Source organism: Salminus brasiliensis, chromosome 2 (genome assembly GCF_030463535.1).
Source record: "Salminus brasiliensis chromosome 2, fSalBra1.hap2, whole genome shotgun sequence".
In the NCBI taxonomy this organism is placed as follows: Eukaryota; Metazoa; Chordata; class Actinopteri; order Characiformes; family Bryconidae; genus Salminus; species Salminus brasiliensis.
Genome location: NC_132879.1, coordinates 49212042 through 49236153, shown reverse-complemented (window position 1 = coordinate 49236153; position 24112 = coordinate 49212042). Strand labels below are relative to the sequence as shown.

General features: G+C 39.1%; 1 protein-coding gene across 1 annotated transcript in view; it reads right to left on the bottom strand.

Annotated features, from left to right (window-relative positions):
* The window catches only part of LOC140549432 (scavenger receptor cysteine-rich domain-containing protein DMBT1-like), a 61969-nt gene that overhangs the window by 23658 nt on the left and 14199 nt on the right, over positions 1 to 24112 (bottom strand). Inside the window, 12 exon segments of the mRNA XM_072673072.1 lie at positions 3385 to 3447; positions 8676 to 8738; positions 9311 to 9406; positions 9519 to 9665; positions 9828 to 10199; positions 10791 to 10856; positions 11003 to 11308; positions 11459 to 11788; positions 12211 to 12534; positions 12665 to 12979; positions 13078 to 13392; positions 16172 to 16480. Of these exon segments, the coding sequence (XP_072529173.1) occupies positions 3385 to 3447; positions 8676 to 8738; positions 9311 to 9406; positions 9519 to 9665; positions 9828 to 10199; positions 10791 to 10856; positions 11003 to 11308; positions 11459 to 11788; positions 12211 to 12534; positions 12665 to 12979; positions 13078 to 13392; positions 16172 to 16480 (2706 nt within the window).

The following is a 24112-nucleotide window of genomic DNA, read 5'->3' as shown; positions in this document are numbered from 1 at the left end:
TTTATTTATTTATTTGTACTGTAATTTATTTGTTTATTTGTACTGTAATTTATTTGTTTGTTTATTTATTTGTACTGTAATTTATTTGTTTATTTATTTGTACTGTAATTTATTTGTTTATTTGTACTGTAATTTATTTGTTTATTTATTTGTGCTGTAATTTATTTGTTTATTTGTACTGTAATTTATTTGTTTGTTTATTTATTTGTACTGTAATTTACTTGTTTATTTATTTATTTGTACTGTAATTTATTTGTTTATTTGTACTGTAATTTATTTGTTTGTTTATTTGTACTGTAATTTATTTGTTTGTTTATTTATTTGTACTGTAATTTATTTGTTTATTTGTACTGTAATTTATTTGTTTGTTTATTTATTTGTACTGTAATTTATTTGTTTATTTGTACTGTAATTTATTTGTTTGTTTATTTAGTTGTTTTTAAACTCATCTCAGGATCTGTTCAGTATTGATACTGATATCTGAGCTCAGCTCCCTCAGTGTGAGCATCGTTTCCATCTATTTCTGAGATCAGGGTGAAAATGTCATTTAGCAAAGCTGTGACTGTTGCTACATGGGCTGTCCCGCACTGTTCAAGCAGCTGCATGAGGTTTTTCAGTGGACTAATCTACCCCTCCTTCCCTAGTTTTATAAAAATTTTAAAAATTAGTAGTTTTCTTTTTTTAAATAATTCTATACAAATTTTTTCTCTTTAAATGAAGAAACCAGCTGTTATTTTAAGTTTTACGCCAGTATTTTTCAGCTTTCTGTCAGCCCATCTAAGACCAATTCACCAATTCAAGGTCCACAGGCTCCTTGGGACTTTTCAGTCGATGTTGGGTTGGTTTCAGTGTTCATGTACTTTCTGTTCCTCCGTTGTTTTTCTCACTAAGGACTTTTATGTTGACAGCGGTCGCAGTAAGACGCCATGTTTTCTGTTTAGCTCTGATTCGTTTCACCTGAGAGCACAGGGAGCACAGAAGGAGCAAACGCAGAGGCCTCGGCGCCCAGAATTACTCTTGCGATGCCCAGCTGTGAGGTTGTCTTCACGGTCAGGAGGCTTCTAGGAGAGTCTACAGGTTTCGGTCGTGGATGCTCTATCGGAGCGGTTTCACGTTCAGAAGGAGGTCGCTGTCCGGGTCACCGGCTGGTCTCCACTGGGTTTTGGTGTCCGGTTCTCTGGGCACTCTAGTCCAGTAAGTTTCTCAGCGCCTGACGAGCGCGGTTTTGGGCTGAGGTTTTGTTTGCTAGATAGTTTCATTGGTTTCTTTGAGTTCTAGTCTTCCTCCCTCTGTTTGATTTGTCCATTCTCGCTTTGCTCCCGGGCTGCGCTCCAGACTCAGGTGGTCTTCCAGGTTTAGCCCCAGTTCTGTTTTCACCTGTTTGTTTCTGTTTCTGTTTATTGGACCCTGTACTTTGCTGCCTCGTTTTGTTGTTTGTTTGGTTTTATTATTAAAGACTATATTCTTGCATTGCTCTGTCCCTGCGAGTGTTCCCTTGTCTCGCCTAGCCAGCATGACTTTCCTAAATGAAGTAAATCTGTAATATTTATCTGTAATAAAACATGTAAATACTAAAATAATATTAATAATAATAATAATAATAATAATAATAATAATATATGGGGTGATCACCTAGAGCGGGGTTCGAGCTTCCACAACCACGTGACCATCGGCCCCAGTGCAGATCAGCTGATCTCAGAGTGAAGCTGAAGACTGAAGAAAGTCTCGCGGGAATTGAACCCAGGCCGCCGCGTCGCGACTCGGAGGATCTGCAGCTTCATGAACACGACCGACAGAAGGGGGCTTAAAGGGGTGGGTTTAAAAACGAGTGGAAAACACAAACCCTGCGTGTAGCGCGAGGAAAAAGGCTGGAAATCAAACAAATGCAAACATAATTTTGTAATAAAGAGTCAAATTTATTCAAGGACAAATTCTTCAGTTTTATAAGAATAGTTTAATGATGGTTAAAATAGTCAGAAAAAACATTGTAAAAATAATTTACTCTGTAAAAATGTACACCAGTACATTTACAAAACTTTACTATATTCTTTTACAGTTGCTGTTATTTTAAAGATGCATTGCGACCGCGAGCCTTATATTTATTTATTATTTAATTAACTTATTATTGTGATTGTTTGGATATGATGTAATAATTATAAGAATATCATCACCAGATCATTGTAGAAGTGCTCTTTTCATCAGTTTAACACAATAACAGATCATTCATTTCTCTTCTATAATAGTTTTATTAATAAGAATAAAAAGCTGCCTGATTTCAGCACTGCAGCACTGAAAATAGAAAGCTGTCTCTCTGATCATCAGGGGTTGAACTGAGGAGCAGCTTTAACCAATTATTTCTCACCAGAACATATTTCACTACTTTACCCTCAGAAATGACGAACAGCCCTTTACTGGAAAACAGTCACAGCCCTCATCTAGACTAATCTGCAGCTTTTATGGCAGCAAATGGATAATTATCTAAACTCTTCTAATGAGACTTTAAATAAAGAATAATTAACTAATTACACTTAAACTAATTAACTCACATAAGATATTAAATGTTTTCATAAAGATAAAAAGTAAATTAAAGTGTAAAACAGTTGAATGAATGAACTGTGATCTGTAATGAAATGATCTATAATTTAATCTATAATGAAATGATCTATAATGAAATGATCTATAACTGAATCTATAATGAAATTACCTATAATTGAATCTGTAATGAAATTATTTGTTGCGTCTGAAGAGGTTTGTATGTAATTTTCTGAAGAAGGACAGCGGCTGTGGTCTCTCAGTCACATGATTCAGCTCAGTCTGAGGCTCCTCCTTCACATCCTCATAATCTGTAAAAGGAAAGAGTCATTTTTAATGAGTGGAGAGCAGCGTCTCACAACAACACTTTATTATCAGAGGTTTTTCTCTCACTGTTCATCAAAACATCACTATAATGGAATGATGTGGGAGAGGATTTAGAAAACCCAGTTCAACCCAAGGTTTGCTTGTTCAAACATTTTGCTCTTCTTCTCCACACTGTGCTGCTCTTCATTTAAATCCCTTAATCCACCTTTTATTCCTATCACTTAATCCACCCTCCACACATCTGTAATGTAGCAGCGAACACATGATCAGTCGCTCACCTTTTACTCCTACATCCTGTTCAGCAATGATGACATCATCATAGTCCACTGGTGTGTCCTCTAGTGTGTCCGCTGGTGTGTCCGCTGGTGTGTCCTCTAGTGTGTCCTCTAGTGTGTCCACTGGTGTGTCCACTGGTGTGTCCACTGCTGTGTCCACTGCAGCAACATGAGAAGATCAGTTATAAGAATAAGAAAGATTCAGATTGTAGAAGTTTGTAATGGTTTCTCTACATGAATAAAATCTTACTGGTCTTAATGGTGGAGTTTGGTTCAGTGGGAACAGCATCATCATAGTTATCTGACACGTCTTCTGTCAGAATGTAGAGAGAAAGCTCATTAAATCAGCATCAGTATCATCAGTGACTGTGTTCATGCTGGAGATTACAGTACTGTTACATTACAGTCATACCTGTTACATCAGCTGACCTCTGATCACCACTGATGACATCATCATAACTCTCATCAATGTTCTCTAAAATAAAACAGAGATATTTAAAACATCTAAACCAGGTTTTTAGGACACTGTGTTTCCCAGGTGTTTCAGATATAACGGCTGAACAAGGCAACATATAACCCACTAATTAACCATTAGGACCCCCTGAAAAATCTCCATAGTGTAAATGATCAGGGGTCTCTGAAAATAAACCTAACGTCTTTTAGAGCTGTTTAGACTGCTGAGAGACTGAGAGAGCATGATGTGCCTTCAAATACGTCTTCAACTGCACACTAGAAAACCATTAGAATTGAACTGGGTATTTCTGCACCTTTTCCATTAAAACCTCATATTTGACGCATTGTGCTCAGAAGCTTCTTCAATTGGAAACAGTTGTCTAGTAGTGGGGCTTAGTGAGTGGTGAAGAGCCGGTCAGGCTGTTAAGCTTCTTAACTGAACATTTTGCAAATGCTGAAGCAATCTGAACCTCGACTTGATTGGGAAGCTGTCCTGAATCTGTCCCACCATTAAAAGTCTTTACTTGAACACTAACTGATGAAGTCACGTCAAATGATCTATTACATTTAGAAATGTATTTAATTCTTATCATTTTATCATATTTTAATCTCTGCTTAATTTCTGCTTCTGTCTGAACTTAAACCCCAAAACAGAAACACACCTGCTTCAGTATCAGGGATCTGTCCAGCAGTGATGACATCATCATAGCTCTCTGCTAGGTCCTCTTTTTCTGCATCACCTAAATCAAAGAAAAGCAGACTGTCTTTATAACCAGGGCATCAGATTTTTACACTGTAGTTTAATGTAAAATCAAATCAGGAGATTCATTAATAACATAACTCACTTATCAGACCACTGGTGATGACATCATCATAATATTCAGTCTTTACTCCAGTCTGAGACTTTTCTGAAAAAAAAAAACATTTAGAAATTAATGAAAAACAAAACTCAATAAATAACAGAAAACAGTGGAAACTGAGTTATTATTGAATTAGAGGAATGAAGAATGGGAGCCTGGAACCAAGTTTAAGACATTAAGACACTTCAAACATCTTCAGATCTAAAGATCAGTCAAATCTTTAAACAGTGAAACAAACTAGACTCACTGTTAAAGACAAAGAGCAGCACATGTTACTAGAAAAGCACAGAAACTCAACCTGGATCATAAGACCTCTGACCTGAGAGATGCTCCTCATCCACATCATCATATCCTGAACGCTGTTCTTCAGAGAGGATACTTCCTGTTAGAGGAGATCAGAGCAGTCATGTATTTCCTCATTAAGATCAGCACTGAATCATCAGGTTTTCAGAGCATCAGCAGCTCCTGTATAAAACTAGGGCTGTTAAACATACGACCTCATGGATCTAAAGCAGCAACTGTCAATGAAATCATCACTGCTAGCTGCTCTAATGCGCTGTGTCTCTGTGAAACATGGGCGAATCTTATCATCTTATCCTGAAGATCTTGAGCAGCATTCTAAGTAAAGTAGCCAGCAGATCAAAAGACACATGATAAAGCCACTGGCACATCAGCCGACATATCCTCAGACAGCTGGCACACGTTACATCAACCAGCACATCTTAAAGCAGCTGGTACTTCAACTAGCATAAACAATATCATGAGATATTAGAGAGAGATCATAATGTTTATGATACATATTCTATCTGTCACAATATGAGGCAGGTATTGTTCCTTTGTCGACCAATAGAAAATAGATGGGAGCTGCCACTTTGTTCAAGACTAATTGTCCTCTGTTCCTAAAGTATAGCTAAAGCTGAATAGACCTAAACAGATGTGCTCAATTTTGACAGATAAGTTTAAATAAACATAATATAGAAATCTCGAGTAATTTAAATATGATGGGGAACCTTGGGTAAAGGTAGTACTGGCCAGATTAGTAGCGCTGCAGGTGGTGAAGCGCTGCAGGTGGTGAAGCGCTGCAGGTGGTGCAGCATGTGTCTACAAATGTATCAACATGTAAAAAGGACATTTATCGTTGAGTGAACTTCACCTTGTTCCTTGTTTTGCTCCCGGTGCGTAAAAACCTCCCAAAACTCATAAACCCGCAGCACAAACCTAAACCCCCACCCTGTGTGTAAATGCACCAGAGAGCGCACAGACTGAAATACAACAGCTGTAGAGAAAAGCAACCACGGCTCCACAACTCAGATCTGATTAATTACAATATTTAGATCTGATTAATAAATCTAGACCCTGGTGATGAGACTTTTAGCGCGAGGCAGGTCGGTTAGAGCTGCTCTGGTTTCTGTGTAGATCTGCTCCGCGCTTCAGTTCAAAACCTTGTATCTCAATGTTTTCACTTTCACATGATCTGGCAGTTTTTCTTTACACTGGGTCACACTGTAAAAAATCCTCATTTTATGGGAAAAGTAATTTTCTTATTATATTGTAAACAGAACCGGGTACATGTACAGACACTATCTTTAAATTAACAACCCAACTGCTATTTGAAAGTATTATCACAATAATTACACATTATGTTCATTTAGTATTTTTATGATGATTATTATTAAAGGAGGGAGACTATATTATTTATTCAGGACGTTTCTGCTTTAGTAAATTACTTTTAGATTAATGTAGATGTAAGATGTAGGTGTTTGAATTCAACATTAATATAATCAATAAAAATGTTCCAAAAATCGGCACAGTTCCCTTCACCACCGCAAACCTCATCTATTTATGGATTTTACTGGTAAACACGGATACATAAACACACAGAGTGGTTAAAACACAGGGATGCGTAAAAGCGCACAAACTGCGTAAAACACAAGGGTGGGCAGTGGGGTCCCTGTCCTCTTGCACAGTTCAGCGTAGCGGGAGACTTTTGGTGCACATGAGAAAAGTGCAGTAACACCGCTGTTAGTTTTATTTAGGATCTTCATCTACATTTTAAACTAAATAAAAACACACTCCTGTAGATCACACAAGATCCCCTACCTTACTGACAGTGCGCTCCTTAGTGTGTGTGTGTTTAGTGTGTGTGTGAGTGTTTAGTGTGTGTGTGAGTGATTAGTGTGTGTGAGTGTTTAGTGTGTATGAGTTTTTAGTGTCTGTGAGTGTTTAGTGTGTGTGAGTGTTTAGTGTGTGTGTGAGTGTTTAGTGTGTGTGTGAGTGTTCAGTGTGTGTGTGAATGTTTAGTGTGTGTGTGAGTGTTTAGTGTGTGTGAGTGTTTAGTGTGTGTGTGTTTAGTGTGTGTGAGTGTTTAGAGATTGTGTGTGTTTAGTGTCTGTGAGTGTTTAGTGTGTGTGTGTGTTTAGTGTGTGTGAGTGTTTAGTGTGTGTGTGTGTTTAGTGTGTGTGAGTGTTTAGTGTGTGTGTGTTTAGTGTGTGTGAGTGTTTAGTGTGTGTGAGTGTTTAGTGTGTGTGAGTGTTTAGTGTGTGTGTGTGTTTAGTGTGTGTGAGTGTTTAGTGTGTGTGTGTGTTTAGTGTGTGTGAGTGTTCAGTGTGTGTGAGTGTTTAGAGATTGTGTGTGTTTAGTGTCTGTGAGTGTTTAGTGTGTGTGTGTTTAGTGTGTGTGAGTGTTTAGTGTGTGTGTGTTTAGTGTGTGTGAGTGTTTAGTGTGTGTGTGTTTAGTGTGTGTGAGTGTTTAGTGTGTGTGAGTGTTCAGTGTGTGTGTGAGTGTTTAGAGAGTGTGTTGAGACTGTAATGTTAAAAAGCTACAAATGAGTGATGAGACTTTTAGCGCGAGGCAGGTCGGTTAGAGCTGCTCTGGTTTCTGTGTAGATCTGCTCCGCGCTTCAATTCAAAACCTTGTATCTCAATGTTTTCACTTTTAACAAGAAGAAATTCTTATTTTGTAGAAAAATTAATAAAGCAGTAGAATTGTGTTATTGTAAATAGAACCGGGTAAATGTACATTATCTGTAAATTAACAAACAACTGATATTTAGAGAATTATGACAATAATTACAAATTACATTTATTTATTGTTTTTTTAAAGAACAGATACAATATTAATTATGCAGACCTTTTCTGCTTTCTCAAATTAAATTAAAACATATTTTAATTACGTTTCTTTAATTAAATTTAAATTTCCAAATTAAAATAATCACCTGTAATTAAACATGCAGCTAATTATATGAAGGTTTATGTTCATACTAATATTTATATTATTTGTAATTTAAAATGTCTGTAAGGAAACGCTGCCAAACACAAACGGACAAAAACATAAAATGAAATATTCTGTTTTAATTTCAGTGGAAAAACTATAAATTGTGTCACACTGTAAAATATCTTAATTTTATGGAAAAGAAGAAAATAATTGTTCTTATTTTATTGTAAACAGAACTGTATTGTCATGCCTGCCCCTGTTCTGTTTATTTAAGTATTATGCCAATAATTACAAATGATATTAATTTGTTCTTTTTAAAAGAGACTGTATTATTTATTCAGTACATTTCTGCATTATTAAACTACATTTAGATGAATGTACATGCAAGGCAGTTTGATTTTGATTATGAATTAAACATTAATATAATGAATAAAAATGTTCCAAAAATCGACACATTTTAATTCATCACAGTGAAACTCGTGCATTTATGTATTTTACAGGTAAACTCAGACACATAAAAACTGCGTAAAACAATAGGAGGAACAGTGTGCTCTCTGTCCCCGTGAACGTAACGCAGGAGCGTTTCCCCTTCCTTACTGACACGTGCGCTCTTTAGTGTGATGAGACTGTAATGTTAAAGAAGTGCTGCAATGGATGATGAGACTTTTAGCGCGAGGCAGGTTGGTTTCTGTGTAAATCAGCCCCGCGCCTCAGTTCCAAACCGTGTATCTCAATTTCCTCACTTTTAACACGATCTGTCAGCTGTTCTTTACATTGTACATTGTAATTACACTGTCCAATTCTAATAAAAATAAATAATAATGAACAATTCATCACAATTTTTCCCTCAATTGCCCAATTTGACTGTGTTTAACTGTAGATTTAATCAATAATATTAATTGTAGTAATTATTTAATAATCAAATTTCTTATTGGTCAACATAACACAAACAAACAAACACACACACACACACACACACACACACACACACACACACACAGATAGATCCCCTTACCTGATATAAACTCCTCATCCACGTCCTCATATCCTGAATGTTGTTCTTCAGAGAGGATCCGTCCTGTTGGAGGAAATCAGAACAGTCATGAAACCTGATCAGAAAGCAGATCCTCCCACAAGCCTCTGAGTGCTGAGATCAGTGTGAACTGAGCTGAATACTGGACTTCAGTCAGTAGATGAACTCAACAGACACAAGCTTTAACCCTCACTGACTGTCAGTCACTTCTCGATTCCTCTGAGGTTATTCACTCACTCACTAACTGACTCACTAACTGACTCACTAACTGACTCACTAACTGACTCACTCACTCACTAAATGACTCAGTAACTGACTCACTAACTAACTCACTCACTCACTCACTCACTCACTGACTAGCAGTAGTGGTTCTAGCTGGACTAGCTTGATAATTTTATGAACACACACACACTCACTCTTTCTAATTCTAACCATCACACATTCATTCCCTCACAAACATCCCACCCCCTGCTTACACCAGTTTCCCTTTGATACATCCCATCATATACACAAGCAAGCATGAACAAACACACACACACACCTGCGGTTAGAATTTGGTATTCAGGTTAAACTGGTAATAGCTGTACAAATGTGATGTGTGCACACAGAACACTCACTCCGCTGAGTCGAGTAATTTCTGTTGGTGATGTATCTGGGGTCAATCTCCTCATAGATGTCCTCAGGCAGAGTCTTCTGCCTCCTCTTAGAGAGCACTGTGAGAGAGTCAGTTCAGGTAGAAGAGAAGACCGATGACAGACTGAAGGACTGATGATGTTTAGAGAATGTACAGAAAGTGGATTGTAGATGATCTCTGAATCTCCCTACCTCTCCTGAACACTCTGTTCTGGTTAAACAGCACAACCAGAAACACTAAGGCCAGGAAGAGCACCGTTCCCAGAACCAGGAGAGACACTGGATAGATGTAGGGAACTGCTGGTGGAAGAGTTTGTAGAGGAGGGGTTGTTCTCCTTACTGTGAGACAAATTGGAAATAAAAACACAGAACTGAAACTGTGTAGATCTGAACAATCTATTCACAAACATTTAGAAAAATGACCTAAGAGGTGAAAAGGGTACCGGTGGTGGTGGAGATGGTGGTTGTTGTAGTCGTAGGCACAGATCTGTCTGTAAAAACAGAATAATTATGATCTGTTGATTTTAATATGATTTAGTAAAAATGTTTATATTGGAGTCAGACGGCTCCTCTGACCTGCACAGGTGACTCTAGCATTGTGGGAGCAGTCAGTGTCTTCCTTCAGGGAATGAGAACAGTCCCACAGGTGAATCTCATTCCCTTTACACTTCACTGTGTTCATCCAGATAGTCTTTCCACCAGGATGCTGATCTGCACTCAGCGCAGGACCACAGCCCAGCTGCCTGCAGACCACCTGAGCGTCCTTCATGTCCCACCAAGTACCACAGACAGACCCCCATTTAGCATTATGAAACACCTGTAGCATCCCAGAGCAGCTTCCCTCTCCTCCTGTCAGCTTGATAGGCAGGTGCTCTACACCACACATAAGGATCAGAATTCTTAACAACTGAACTGAAATACATTAGATTATATTTCCAGTACAGTCTGTCCTACCTCTAATAACTACCCTTCAATATTCTTACATAAATATTATAAATAATTGAGGAAGTCAGGCTGATATTTGTAACCTAACTAATACTCTGATACTGAACAGTGAGACACAGTGTTAAAGAGGAGTGCATCATTTCAAACTGCCACTAACACAACGTCACTGGAGAGAGGAACCTTCTTGGAGGAAAGCACTAATGGCCAGTTCTCTTACATCAGCCAACAGAGAGAGGATGGTTATAGCATCACCAGGGGTCGAAGCAGCAATGTCCTGATGATAGACCCAACACTTAGACTGCTGCCCATGATTCAATTTGATTCACGGTACTGGGTGCACAATTCAGTACACTCATGAAAACTTTGAACAGAATTCGAATCAAGAGAAATGAGAGCAGTGTCTTCATGTTGTTGCATAATCTAGTACTGATGCTAAAGCTGTGAGGGGGGAAAGTGTGAAATCACGAATCTGCAGATATTGTTTTCCCTTAAAGAGATGAATGAAATGAGGAGTCTTACTTGAGCATGGTTTCTGGTACCAAGATGAAGAGCATGTCTGCTGAGTCTGTGACTGGCTTTGGGAAGCTGTGACAACAAAAATGCAAAATCCAAACTCTTTAATCTCTGTCTCAAATCAGACTGATTATTCTGTGCTGATTGAAAACGTTTTACTTGTGGTGATACATTAAACCATACATACAATAAAGTACATATAGAGAGGAACTGCTTACTTGCGCAGGTAATCTGAGCCACCTCGTTGGTTTTATCACATGTGTTCTGTCCCCAGGGGGAAGATGGACAGTGCCACAGAGAGGAGTCATGTTTCCTACATCTCACATTATCCAGCCAGTTAGGAGCTGATTCCACTCTTGCTTTGGTCGAGGAGTCACTGCCAGTTCTTCCACAGTTTAGCTCTCTACAGATCAAACTTACTGTTTCTTCAGTCATCCTATTTACACACACATTCCCCCAGGTTCCATTGTAGAACACCTCCAGATTCCCCTCACAGCCCTCAGTGAGTCTGATCTCTTTAAACTCTGGTGGGAGAAGAAAGCCTGTTGTGAATTCCTTTGGAAATACTTGGATCATCAGGTTGAAATATGCTGTACTTTTGTTTCAGTGTTAATCACTATCAGCATCAACTGTAACACAATGTTTAAAGAATAACAGCAGTCAGCAGGCTTCACCTGAGCACACGACTCCTACATCATCCTTGTGTCCACATTCACCCTCTCCACACAGCTCATATGTGCAGTTCCACAGAGACGTCTCGTTCCCCTCACACTCCACCTCATTTAGCCAAATGAGTCCAGTTGCAGCTCCAAACCGGGCTGGTACCAGAGTACTGAGAGCCACACCACACTGTAGCTGTCTGCAGACCACCTGCGCGTCCTTAATATCCCACAAGTCATCACTCACTGTCCCCCATGAGCCATTGTGGAAAACCTCCAGCCTTCCTGCACAGTCTCCCCCAGAACCAACCAGTCTGATGGAGCTGTGGACACGACTAAACCTACCTAAACATGTGCGCACACACACACACACACACACATCGTCTTCACACAGCAAAATAATTGTTTTATTGTTGCTAAAATCATTGCTAAAATCGGACACCCCTGGGTGTCCGAACGGCCGAGTCGCTCTTCAAACGCAGACTGAAGACCCACCTCTTCAGAGAGTACTTGGACGAATAGTTCTATGGTCGCCTTATTGTATTGTGTTTAGCAATGTCCAAAGCTTAGAGGTTTCTTTTGAATTATTAGTCTGTTCTAACTAGCTAAGGCTTTTCTTGGGTAAATAGCAAAGCACTTTGTAAGTCGCTCTGGATATGAGCGTCTGCTAAATGCCGTAAATGTAAATGTAAATGTAAATAATTTGTCCAAATGACATCAGTCCCCTGAGAATGTTAAAATACTTTTAATACTTGGGTAACTCTCACCAGAGCAGGAGATGTACAGCTGTTCACTGAAGCTGCAGTTGACTGCTTGTGCACTGCTGCAGTTCCCCAGATGAGCATCACTCCCAGAACAGTTGAAACCCGTCACACACATGTAGCTGTGTTCAGAACTGGATGGAGAGGAGCTGGAGATGCTGAGCACAGAGCCACAGCCCAGCTGTCTGCAGACCACAGAGCCCTCAGACTCACTCCAGGAGTCCAGCAGAACTCTCCTCCAGTCCTGCCTGAAGTATACCTCCACCTCCCCCTCACACTCCATCCCTCCAGACAACCGTACTCGCCCCTCATGAGAAGCCAGAGAAGAACCTGAAGAGGAAAATCATCACGTATCTTAAAGCTTTTCTGCTTGTTTGAGGTGATCATTGTCTCACAGTAGAACAGTGTTCATTAACACAGAGTTTTACTCCAAGACACAGTGAACCATTTCAGATCTCACCACTGCAGATGACTCCAACATCCTGTTTATGAGAGCATGCAGTTCGACTCCATGATGAAATGGGACATTTTGACAGGTGTGTTTCCTTCCCCTGACAATCAAACACATCAGCCCAGATCCGGCCACTCCCCTCCCCAAACCAGTCTGACCCCAACACAGCCACAGCACTCCCACACTTCAGCTGACCACAGAGGACACTGGCAGCTCTCATATCCCAGCTTACATCACACACTGTGCCCCTCTCACTGAGGTACTGGAGCTCCACTCGACCAGAACAGGAGTCCAAGCCATCCATCAAGCGAGCCTTTGTGTGTCCTGATTGAACATCATATAACAGGAATGAGCAGAGACTGGGTGATTGTGTTCATAAAATGTGGCAACATTTACCAAAGTTTAAAATATTCATACTGTACCAGCACACACCAGTCCCACATCCCTGTCATGAGAGCAGCTGTGTTTGAGTGAAGATGATGTTGGACAGAGAGTAATGTCAGATTCCTCCCCTCTACACTGAAGCTCCTCTGACCACACCTGACCCTCCCCTCTGCCAAAAGCAGCTGCTCCCAGCACATCCACAGGAAGCCCACAGCCCAGCTCTCGACACACAACCTCTGCATCCTGCTGGTCAAAGTCAGCATCACACACTGTGACCCAGGTCTTCACAGTAAGCACCTCCACTCTCCCAGAGCACAGATGAGGACCATCAGTAAGTCTGGACTTCCTGTGACCTGTGTGTGTATTTGAATTACATTAAGACTTTGCACAGCATAGAAAAGTTTAGTACATTTACAGAAACACACTGAGACACTTTTGACATGTTTGAATAGCAATTTTTTCTAGGTGATTTCTAGGAAGTTGCTATGCTCTTACAAGAGGTTGTGATGCTGTTGATAAGTGATTGCTATGGTATCCCATACCAGTGTTTGCCGTGTTATTTCTATAAGTGCTTGCTATGCTGTTGCTAAGCAGTTGATATGGTATCCAAGGTGGTTGCTATGTGGTTAATAAGCTTTTGCATGTGGTTGCTAGGTTGTTGCTATGCAGCTTGTTTTTTGGCATCTCTGGTTGATGCTATGTGGTTGCTATGGTGTGGCTTATCAGTTCATATGCTGTTCTGAGTGGTTGCTATGGTATCCCAGTCGGTTGCTATGCCATTACTAAGCAGTTGCTTTGGTATCCCAGGCGGTTGTTATGCTGTTACTAAGCAGCTGCCACTGCGTGCAAGATGGTTGCTCTTCTGTTGCTAGGAGGTTGATATGCTGCCTGGGTGGTCGCTATGCAGTTACCATGGTGTTCCAAGTAATTACTCTGCTTTTGCTGAGCAGTGTCTATGGCGTCACAGATGGATGCTATGCAGTTTCTAGACAGTTGCTTCAGTATACCAGGCGGTTGCTGTGCAGTTGCTTTGTGGTTTCTATGTCATGCTAAGTGATTACAATGTTGTTGTTAAGCAGTTATTATGGTGTCCCAGATGAGTGCTATGCAGTTGCTAAGTGACTGCTATCCCAGATGGTTGCTTGGATGTTCCTAGTTGGTTGTTAGATGGTTGGTATGGTACTGCTGACTAGTTGGTATGCTATGTCCAATGGTTGCTAGGCAGTTACTAGGTGTAAGAAACTGTGTTTCACAGAGACTCAGAATCTCCTTCAGCTCTGCATGTTTGGAGCTGCTGCTGCTGCTGCTGTTTTATTCAGAAAGCAGTCCTGAGCTGTTGAACTGATCACAGAGCTGAACCCTGTGTATGTATGACAGTCAGGCTTGGAGAAAACTGATCGAGATAAGCAGCTGATCTACTCCTGAAGTGACTGAAGTGACCTGAACAGCAGCAGAATGTTAACGACTCGACCTTACAGTGACCACACCTCTATGACTGAAGTGATTTGCTTTGCAGTGAAACTCAGATGCCAGTGCTTTCACTCTTACAGACTAGAATTAGCTTTGGTTTAATGACAAATTTAGACTTTTATTTTATACCATGAGGTTTAAACAACGCCCCACAGTCTAGCCCACAGTGGATGAGAAAGGGTGAAATTCTGAGCTGTTATGCCACTAAAGACTTGCTAGATCCTTTCAATAGATTCCTTAATGTGTTTTGCAGCTTTTTAGGAATGTTTGTCTAAACGTGTTTGATAATTATAGCAAGATCTATATTGTAAATATTAATATGGTAAATAATTAAGGGTAATTAATTCATTATTAACGTTCCTTGCAGTTTGGCATTTCTATCTGCAAACTTTTTGGTTTATAAATTGGAGAATATTCAATATAAAAACTAAACAAAAAATATATTCATAATGTAAAATGATATAATCCTATAACATTGTATATAATAATATAAAAAGAAGTATAATTCTACATAGATACTTGTCAGCTCCTCTGTATAGCGCCCTCTCCCGGGGCGATTCCGAGCCCCCGCCCACAGGCCCATATAAGGACTTCCTCCTCGCTTGGTTCCTGTTTGGTTCGTTGTATTGCTTCAGTGACTCGTTTCGTGTTCATGCGGTTCACCTGAGGCTGGGGTACTTAAGGAGCTTCGACGCTGAGCTCCTTGCCGAGAATTGCAAGTTTGGGATCTTGAGGTAGCGAGAGGTTCCTGATTCGGCTCCTGATTCGGCTCGCGGTGCGTTTAGGACAGCTTCGGCTCTTTGTCCACGTTCGCGAGCAGACCACCTGGCCGAGCGCTCGAGCTCTCTACCAAGATAGACCCCCTCTAGACTCTTGCCAAGTAGCTGGTCCCCCAAGTAACCCCCCGGTCTCAGGTCTGTTTGATTTCGCCCTTTGGTTTGTCTCGTTTGTGTTGTGTTCAGGGTTGTGCCGGTAGCTGCGGCTTCATTTGCTTTGTTTTGGCTCTTTGTGTGTTTGAGTGTTAATAAATGACCTGCATTGGACCCATCTCTGCCCGTGTTCATCCCTCTGTGTCTGGCCTAACCCGCAGGACAATACTACATAGAACTCCTCTGCTAAAGCATGTGTTGGAGGGTTTATCAATATTAGACTTTAAGACTTAAGTTTGTTTTTGGTTTGAGATCATTATTAATGTTTTATTGCTGGATTTACTGTTTTTACAGTATCTATTGTTTCTACTGTATTTGATTTATTTTCTGAACAGTGTTATGGATACATGTGTAACTTTTTACTGGTTAAAAGTTGGAAGTATTGTGAGGATTAATATTTTTACAATAAATTATGTGTTTAAATATGGAACATGGACACATGCAGGGGAAGTAACTGAACTACCTCTTCTTTCACTCTTTCTGACTAATGTTCATCCTCAGATTCAGGAGAGGATCCTGTGTTGAGCAGTGAGGGAACTGCACTGTGTTGTGAGGAGTGTTAGTCAGTCTGCTGCTTAATTGAAAACTAGTGGTGTTTATATATTATTGGCTCAAAGTAGAAACATATTCAGCACTAATTTACACTCAAACGATTAATTTAAATGAATCTGGTGTGAAGATCCTGGAAAAATGTAAACAGTTATTCAGGATGTGATGACTGAGTGCACTTTACCTGAACAGATGACTCCAGCATCTAAAGAATGATCACAGTAATGTTTACCCCATCCATCTGATCCACAGTTCTTCAGTGTAGATTCTGATCCACTACAGCGCACATTATCCATCCAGATTTGTCCTGATCCTGGTCCAAACTGAACATTTGTCACTGCCTCTACAGCCTTCCCACAGCCCAGCTCTCTACACACCACTCCAGCATCACTCATATCCCAGCTAACTATACACACTGTTCCCCACTGATCATCATGAAACACCTCCACTCTTCCAGCACAGCGACTGCCACCATTCTCCAACCTCACACTGCCTAAACAACAGAGAGATGAGGATGCAGTAAATTCAGTATAGTGTAGAAACAGCATTTGATCAACAGATAAAACACCAACAACTTTCATCCTCTCAAGTGTTACAGCAACCAGTCACACACAGCCAAACCTCCAGTGAGTGATTCTGGGTCCTGAGATTGTCTGGATTGTGTGGAGACTGGACAGAAATCACACCAAAATGATGGAGTAGATTAGAGGAATGTCAGATTTCACTGTATGACCTGTTCCTCGGTCAGCCGATAGATTAGAAAAGGAGAAGATTACTGGATAGTGTGTCTTCACTGGATGCTTTACTGGATGACATCACAGCAGAAACATGGGGGGTTGTGGGTTGTGTTCAATTATATTCTCCCACTTTTAGAACAAGACAGTGTATCAGTATTAGTATCTGATCAGACAGACAGGAGGGATCAGAGCAGTTGGAAGATCTTTTTCCCCACATTAGTTACTAATTTTTATATTGTAGTATTGAGCTTATTGTCTTTTTTTAGGTCACTGAAAAGTTACAACACTAAGCAGAGCTTTGTTTACTTTATTTAACACAATCTCTGTCTTTCAGTTCATTTAGCAGGATGATGTGTGTGTGTGTGTGTGTATATAGTGTTGATGTAATATATATATATATATATATATATATATATATATACATTTAATAGGGAGGTATGAGTAAGTACTGGAGAGAGACACGACTGTAGTCTGACTTTACTGTAAAGATAAATGAGGAACATTTTCAGGAGGGTCTGTCAGACTGAAGTTATTCTATAGAATTTCAAATCTTAATTTAATAAGAATTTCATGCTGATGAATTTCACTGTGTTTACTAATGGATTTATTTCAATTTGATTTAAAAAAACATCTTAGGTTAGGTCTGATCTTGTGAAGATGAAATATTCAGCTGTTCTGGTCAGTATAAACCGGACTTTAAACATTAAAAATGGAATTTAATCATCGCTTGAGAAAAAACTGATGTAAACTTTACTAACTTTACTGAGCTGTAAAGAAAGGGAGAGCTGCTGATACAGCGCAATGTGTGACTGACATTCACTGACACAGTGAAACACACACCAGTAAACACCATCTTTTTGTATCTTATTTTTAGAGATATATTTTATTATATTTACTAAAAACTACAATAAAACACTAAAAGAAATCTATACTTTTTAAATCTTTTTGATTATTTGATGGTGGGAGTTCACTTACCAGCTGTGGAGAGTGTGATCGTGGAGGACAAAAGAATGAGGAGCACACAGCTGTCCATCTCCCTCTGACCTGCACACACTCCGTTCAACTCAGCAACAGAACAAGCTTCACCTCCACTCCCCCAGAGAGACTGAAGACACTGAGAGAGAGAGAGCGGGAGGGAGAGAGAGAGAGAGAGGGAGACCCCACAGCCGCCAATCACACTCACTATGACCTTATTAGAAAGAGGAGAGGAAACCATCAAACATTTTCAGTGACAAATCAGAGGAGGCATTTTTTTCTTTCTCCATATTTATCAAAAGAGCGTCAGCGCTGATCAACACAACTCCACCTCCCTCTCTAGAGGTGTGTGTGTGTGTGTGTGTGTGTGTGTGTGTGTGTGAGAGAGAGAGAGAGAGAGAAAAGGAAACCCACCGACATACAGGAGACTGACTTCAGAGAGAGGAAACACTCCAGTGTAATACAACTTTAATGCTGCACCTGCAGAGAGCTGATCCATACACTGATAAAGCCCCTCCCAGCACTCTCTCTCTCTCTCTCACACACACACACACACACACTGTTAGGATAGATGTGAACAGAAATACTGTTTATCACTCTTTAAACTTCACAGCAAATTAAACTGAGTCTAATATAGTTAGTTTGATTCGGCTGAATCGAGGCAGGTGAGATTTTCTTCATTAGATTGTTATGCAGAGCTCTGTGTAAGAAACCCATGAATAATAAAGGAATACAACAAATAACACATTAATAATTTAATTAAATAAGTATAATAATAATAATAATAATCATATTTTAATGATAATATTCTGTAACACTGTAATATTTTTTAGTCTTTATTTCTGCTGTACAGAAGCATTATGCATCAGTGGCTGCAGTTCTCCTTATTCTCCACTAGATGGCAGCAGAGCATTTCTAATGTCTATATTGAGGCCTGTGAAGCCCCTCTGTCTCTTTACTGACCTGCTGAGGTTACTGATGGTCCTCCAACATCTCTCCTGTGATCTCTCAGATATACAGAGCTGTATTGGAGCACATTCCTCCTCCTGTGGCTTTCAGGACATAATGAATTGGTCTTAGAATGGATTCTACATGATGTTGGATCAGTAGTGTGGGAATGACTGCAGGTGGCTCTAAGCACCGCTGACCACATGTAATCATATAGATACAGTCAGTGCTATGAACCTGCTGCTTGTGTCTTTCTGCACTGCAGTGTTGAGCTCAGAAGTGATGTGTCTGGATGTGATCTGTGTCTGTTTGCACAACTTTGACCTTTGACCTTTCTGATCTACATGCTGTTTCTGTCCACCAGGTTGCCAGTTACTGGCAGTTTTTTCACTTTTCACTCTATTCTTAATGACAGCTTGATGTAGCTGTGTGTGTAAAGCCCAGGACAGAGGTTCTGGAGATGCTAGAACCAGCATGCAGAGACAAATATCCCGCCAGGTTTATAGTCACTGATCTGACACATTTTTGTCTATTCTAACTCAACTGAGAATGAACTTGTGCTTGTTATGGTATTAATAAGCTGTCAATAAACTGGATGCTTGGTTTGAAATTACTCAAAACATTTAATAACTCATGACATCATTATAATGCAGCAGTGCTTCTGCACTGTGGCCTAGAAGTCACTCCTCAGGTGAAAGGCCTCAGGACTAATAAAGCATCTATAAATGTGAGTAAGTGGATATTTGTGATGGATACATTAGAATTGTACATTTATTAATTAAATATGAGTCATATTGGAAATAGTGTACCAAACTACTACTGCTACTACTACTACTACTACTAATAATAATATTCATCATCATCATCATCATCATATAGTAATAATAATAATAGTAATAATAATAATAATAATAATAATAATTGTAATAATAATAACAGGACAGTTATGAAATGTAAAACATCTACACACAGTTGTGGTTTGAAGTTCACACACACTCATCATGGACACAAGTGTCATGGCAACACTGGGCCTTCAGCCTTTTTAGGGGGTGAATTAATTTGTAGTTACACTTCCTGACTGTAGGGGGAGCTCAAAATAAAATTGTTCAAACTCATTTATGTGGACCTGAGTGCATCTCAAACAGTTTTGTGAAAAAATTATTTTCATTTATAATTAGAATAAATAAATAAATTGCCTTTTATTTGTAAATAATTGTGCTTCATAAATACATAATATTTAATTATTTAATAATCATTTATTTATAATTTATTTGATATTTATTACATGTAAAGTGACATATTTCAGGACTATTTCTGTTGTACTGTAGATCAGTGTGGCTCAGAGTGTGTTTAAGAAGTACACACAGTGTCATTTATATAAAACACTGCTTTTAACACAATTATTTCACTGATCATTTGTTTCTCTTATTAGTAAAAATGATTTCCTATGTTCTTTTCTTACAGCGACGTCAAAAGCAACACACACACTCTGAGTTGGGCGACATATGTAGGGATCATTTTAGCACCCTTTATTTTTCATACACAGTTATTGACTGAAACACACTGTAGTTGGTATTTTGGCCCATTCCTGCATGCAGATCTCCTCTAGAGCAGTGATGTTTTGGGGCTGTCGGCGAGCAAAACAGACTTTCAACTCCCTCCACACATTTTCTATGGGGTTGAGGTCTGGAGACTGGCTAGGCCACTCCGGGACCTTGAAATGCTTCTTACATGCTTCACAGTAGGTATGGTGTTCTTGGGATGCAACTCAGCTTGTGATTGCCTGGATTTTTTACTCATTTTGTCTCTCATAGTTGAAGTGTACCTATGATAAAAATTACAGACCTCTCTCATCTTTCTAAGTAGGAGAACTTGGACACACTTGACTAAATACTTTTTTGCCCCACTGTAATGGTGGTGTATTTTTATATACTGTTTACCCTGTTTACTGTGGTGGTGTGTAGTTTGGGACACAGCCCTAGTCTCAGTCTCTGACGCTGTGTTCACTCTGTGTCTGAAAACTTTGAATGATATCTGGTTATTATTAACTATATCTCATCACTACATTAGTTCAGTTATTTTCCTTCAACTTTTCTAATCCTCATTACTGAAAGAACTCATGTTCATTATTAATCCACAAAGCAGAATATTTTTAATTCACAATATGAGCTATGTTTGTTTATTTATTTGTACTGTAATTTATTTGTTTGTTTATTTATTTGTACTGTAATTTATTTGTTTATTTGTACTGTAATTTATTTGTTTGTTTATTTATTTGTACTGTAATTTATTTGTTTGTTTATTTATTTGTACTGTAATTTATTTGTTTATTTATTTGTACTGTAATTTATTTGTTTATTTATTTATTCGTACTGTAATTTATTAGTTTGTTTATTTATTTGTACTGTAATTTATTTGTTTATTTATTTATTTGTACTGTAATTTATTTGTTTGTTTATTTATTTGTACTGTACTTTATTCGTTTGTTTATTTATTTGTACTGTAATTTATTTGTTTGTTTATTGATTTGTACTGTAAGTTTTTTAACTCATCTCAGGATCTGTTCAGTATTGATACTGATATCTGAGCTCAGCTCCCTCAGTGTGAGCATCGTTTCCATCTATTTCTGAGATCAGGGTGAAAATGTCATTTAGCAAAGCTGTGACTGTTGCTACATGGGCTGTCCCGCACTGTTCAAGCAGCTGCATGAGGTTTTTCAGTGGACTAATCTACCCCTCCTTCCCTAGTTTTATAAAAATTTTAAAAATTAGTAGTTTTCTTTTTTTAAATAATTCTATACAAATTTTTTCTCTTTAAATGAAGAAACCAGCTGTTATTTTAAGTTTTACGCCAGTATTTTTCAGCTTTCTGTCAGCCCATCTAAGACCAATTCACCAATTCAAGGTCCACAGGCTCCTTGGGACTTTTCAGTCGATGTTGGGTTGGTTTCAGTGTTCATGTACTTTCTGTTCCTCCGTTGTTTTTCTCACTAAGGACTTTTATGTTGACAGCGGTCGCAGTAAGACGCCATGTTTTCTGTTTAGCTCTGATTCGTTTCACCTGAGAGCACAGGGAGCACAGAAGGAGCAAACGCAGAGGCCTCGGCGCCCAGAATTACTCTTGCGATGCCCAGCTGTGAGGTTGTCTTCACGGTCAGGAGGCTTCTAGGAGAGTCTACAGGTTTCGGTCGTGGATGCTCTATCGGAGCGGTTTCACGTTCAGAAGGAGGTCGCTGTCCGGGTCACCGGCTGGTCTCCACTGGGTTTTGGTGTCCGGTTCTCTGGGCACTCTAGTCCAGTAAGTTTCTCAGCGCCTGACGAGCGCGGTTTTGGGCTGAGGTTTTGTTTGCTAGATAGTTTCATTGGTTTCTTTGAGTTCTAGTCTTCCTCCCTCTGTTTGATTTGTCCATTCTCGCTTTGCTCCCGGGCTGCGCTCCAGACTCAGGTGGTCTTCCAGGTTTAGCCCCAGTTCTGTTTTCACCTGTTTGTTTCTGTTTCTGTTTATTGGACCCTGTACTTTGCTGCCTCGTTTTGTTGTTTGTTTGGTTTTATTATTAAAGACTATATTCTTGCATTGCTCTGTCCCTGCGAGTGTTCCCTTGTCTCGCCTAGCCAGCATGACTTTCCTAAATGAAGTAAATCTGTAATATTTATCTGTAATAAAACATGTAAATACTAAAAATATTAATAATAATAATAATAATAATAATATTAATAATAATAATAATAATAATAATAATAATATATGGGGTGATCACCTAGAGCGGGGTTTGAGCTTCCACAACCACGTGACCATCGGCCCCAGTGCAGATCAGCTGATCTCAGAGTGAAGCTGAAGACTGAAGAAAGTCTCGCGGGAATTGAACCCAGGCCGCCGCGTCGCGACTCGGAGGATCTGCAGCTTCATGAACACGACCGACAGAAGGGGGCTTAAAGGGGTGGGTTTAAAAACGAGTGGAAAACACAAACCCTGCGTGTAGCGCGAGGAAAAAGGCTGGAAATCAAACAAATGCAAACATAATTTTGTAATAAAGAGTCAAAATTCTTCAAGGACAAATTCTTCAGTTTTATAAGAATAGTTTAATGATGGTTAAAATAGTCAGAAAAAACATTGTAAAAATAATTTACTCTGTAAAAATGTACACCAGTACATTTACAAAACTTTACTATATTCTTTTACAGTTGCTGTTTTTTAAAGATGCATTGCGACCGCGAGCCTTATATTTATTTATTATTTAATTAACTTATTATTGTGATTGTTTGGATATGATGTAATAATTATAAGATTATCATCACCAGATCATTGTAGAAGTGCTCTTTTCATCAGTTTAACACAATAACAGATCATTCATTTCTCTTCTATAATAGTTTTATTAATAAGAATAAAAAGCTGCCTGATTTCAGCACTGCAGCACTGAAAATAGAAAGCTGTCTCTCTGATCATCAGGGGTTGAACTGAGGAGCAGCTTTAACCAATTATTTCTCACCAGAACATATTTCACTACTTTACCCTCAGAAATGACGAACAGCCCTTTACTGGAAAACAGTCACAGCCCTCATCTAGACTAATCTGCAGCTTTTATGGTAGCAAATGAATAATTATCTAAACTCTTCTAATGAGACTTTAAATAATGAATAATTAACTAATTACACTTAAACTAATTAACTCACATAAGATATGAAATGTTTTCATAAAGATAAAAAGTAAAGTAAACTAAAGTGTGAAACAGTTGAATGAATGAACTGTGATCTATAATGAAATGATCTATAATTTAATCTATAATGAAATTATTTGTTGCGTCTGAAGAGGTTTGTGTGTAATTTTCTGAAGAAGGACAGCGGCTGTGGTCTCTCAGTCACATGATTCAGCTCAGTCTGAGGCTCCTCCTTCACATCCTCATAATCTGTAAAAGGAAAGAGTCATTTTTAATGAGTGGAGAGCAGCGTCTCACAACAACACTTTATTATCAGAGGTTTTTCTCTCACTGTTCATCAAAACATCACTAGAATAGAATGATGTGGGAGAGGATTTAGAAAACCCAGTTCAACCCAAGGTTTGCTTGTTCAAACATTTTGCTCTTCTTCTCCACACTGTGCTGCTCTTCATTTAAATCCCTTAATCCACCTTTTATTCCTATCACTTAATCCACCCTCCACACATCTGTAATGTAGCAGCGAACACATGATCAGTCTCTCACCTTTTACTCCTACATCCTGTTCAGCAATGATGACATCATCATAGTCCACTGGTGTGTCCGCTGGTGTGTCCTCTAGTGTGTCCACTGGTGTGTCCTCTAGTGTGTCCACTGGTGTGTCCTCTAGTGTGTCCACTGCAGCAACATGAGAAGATCAGTTATAAGAATAAGAAAGATTCAGATTGTAGAAGTTTGTAATGGTTTCTCTACATGAATAAAATCTTACTGGTCTTAATGGTGGAGTTTGGTTCAGTGGGAACAGCATCATCAT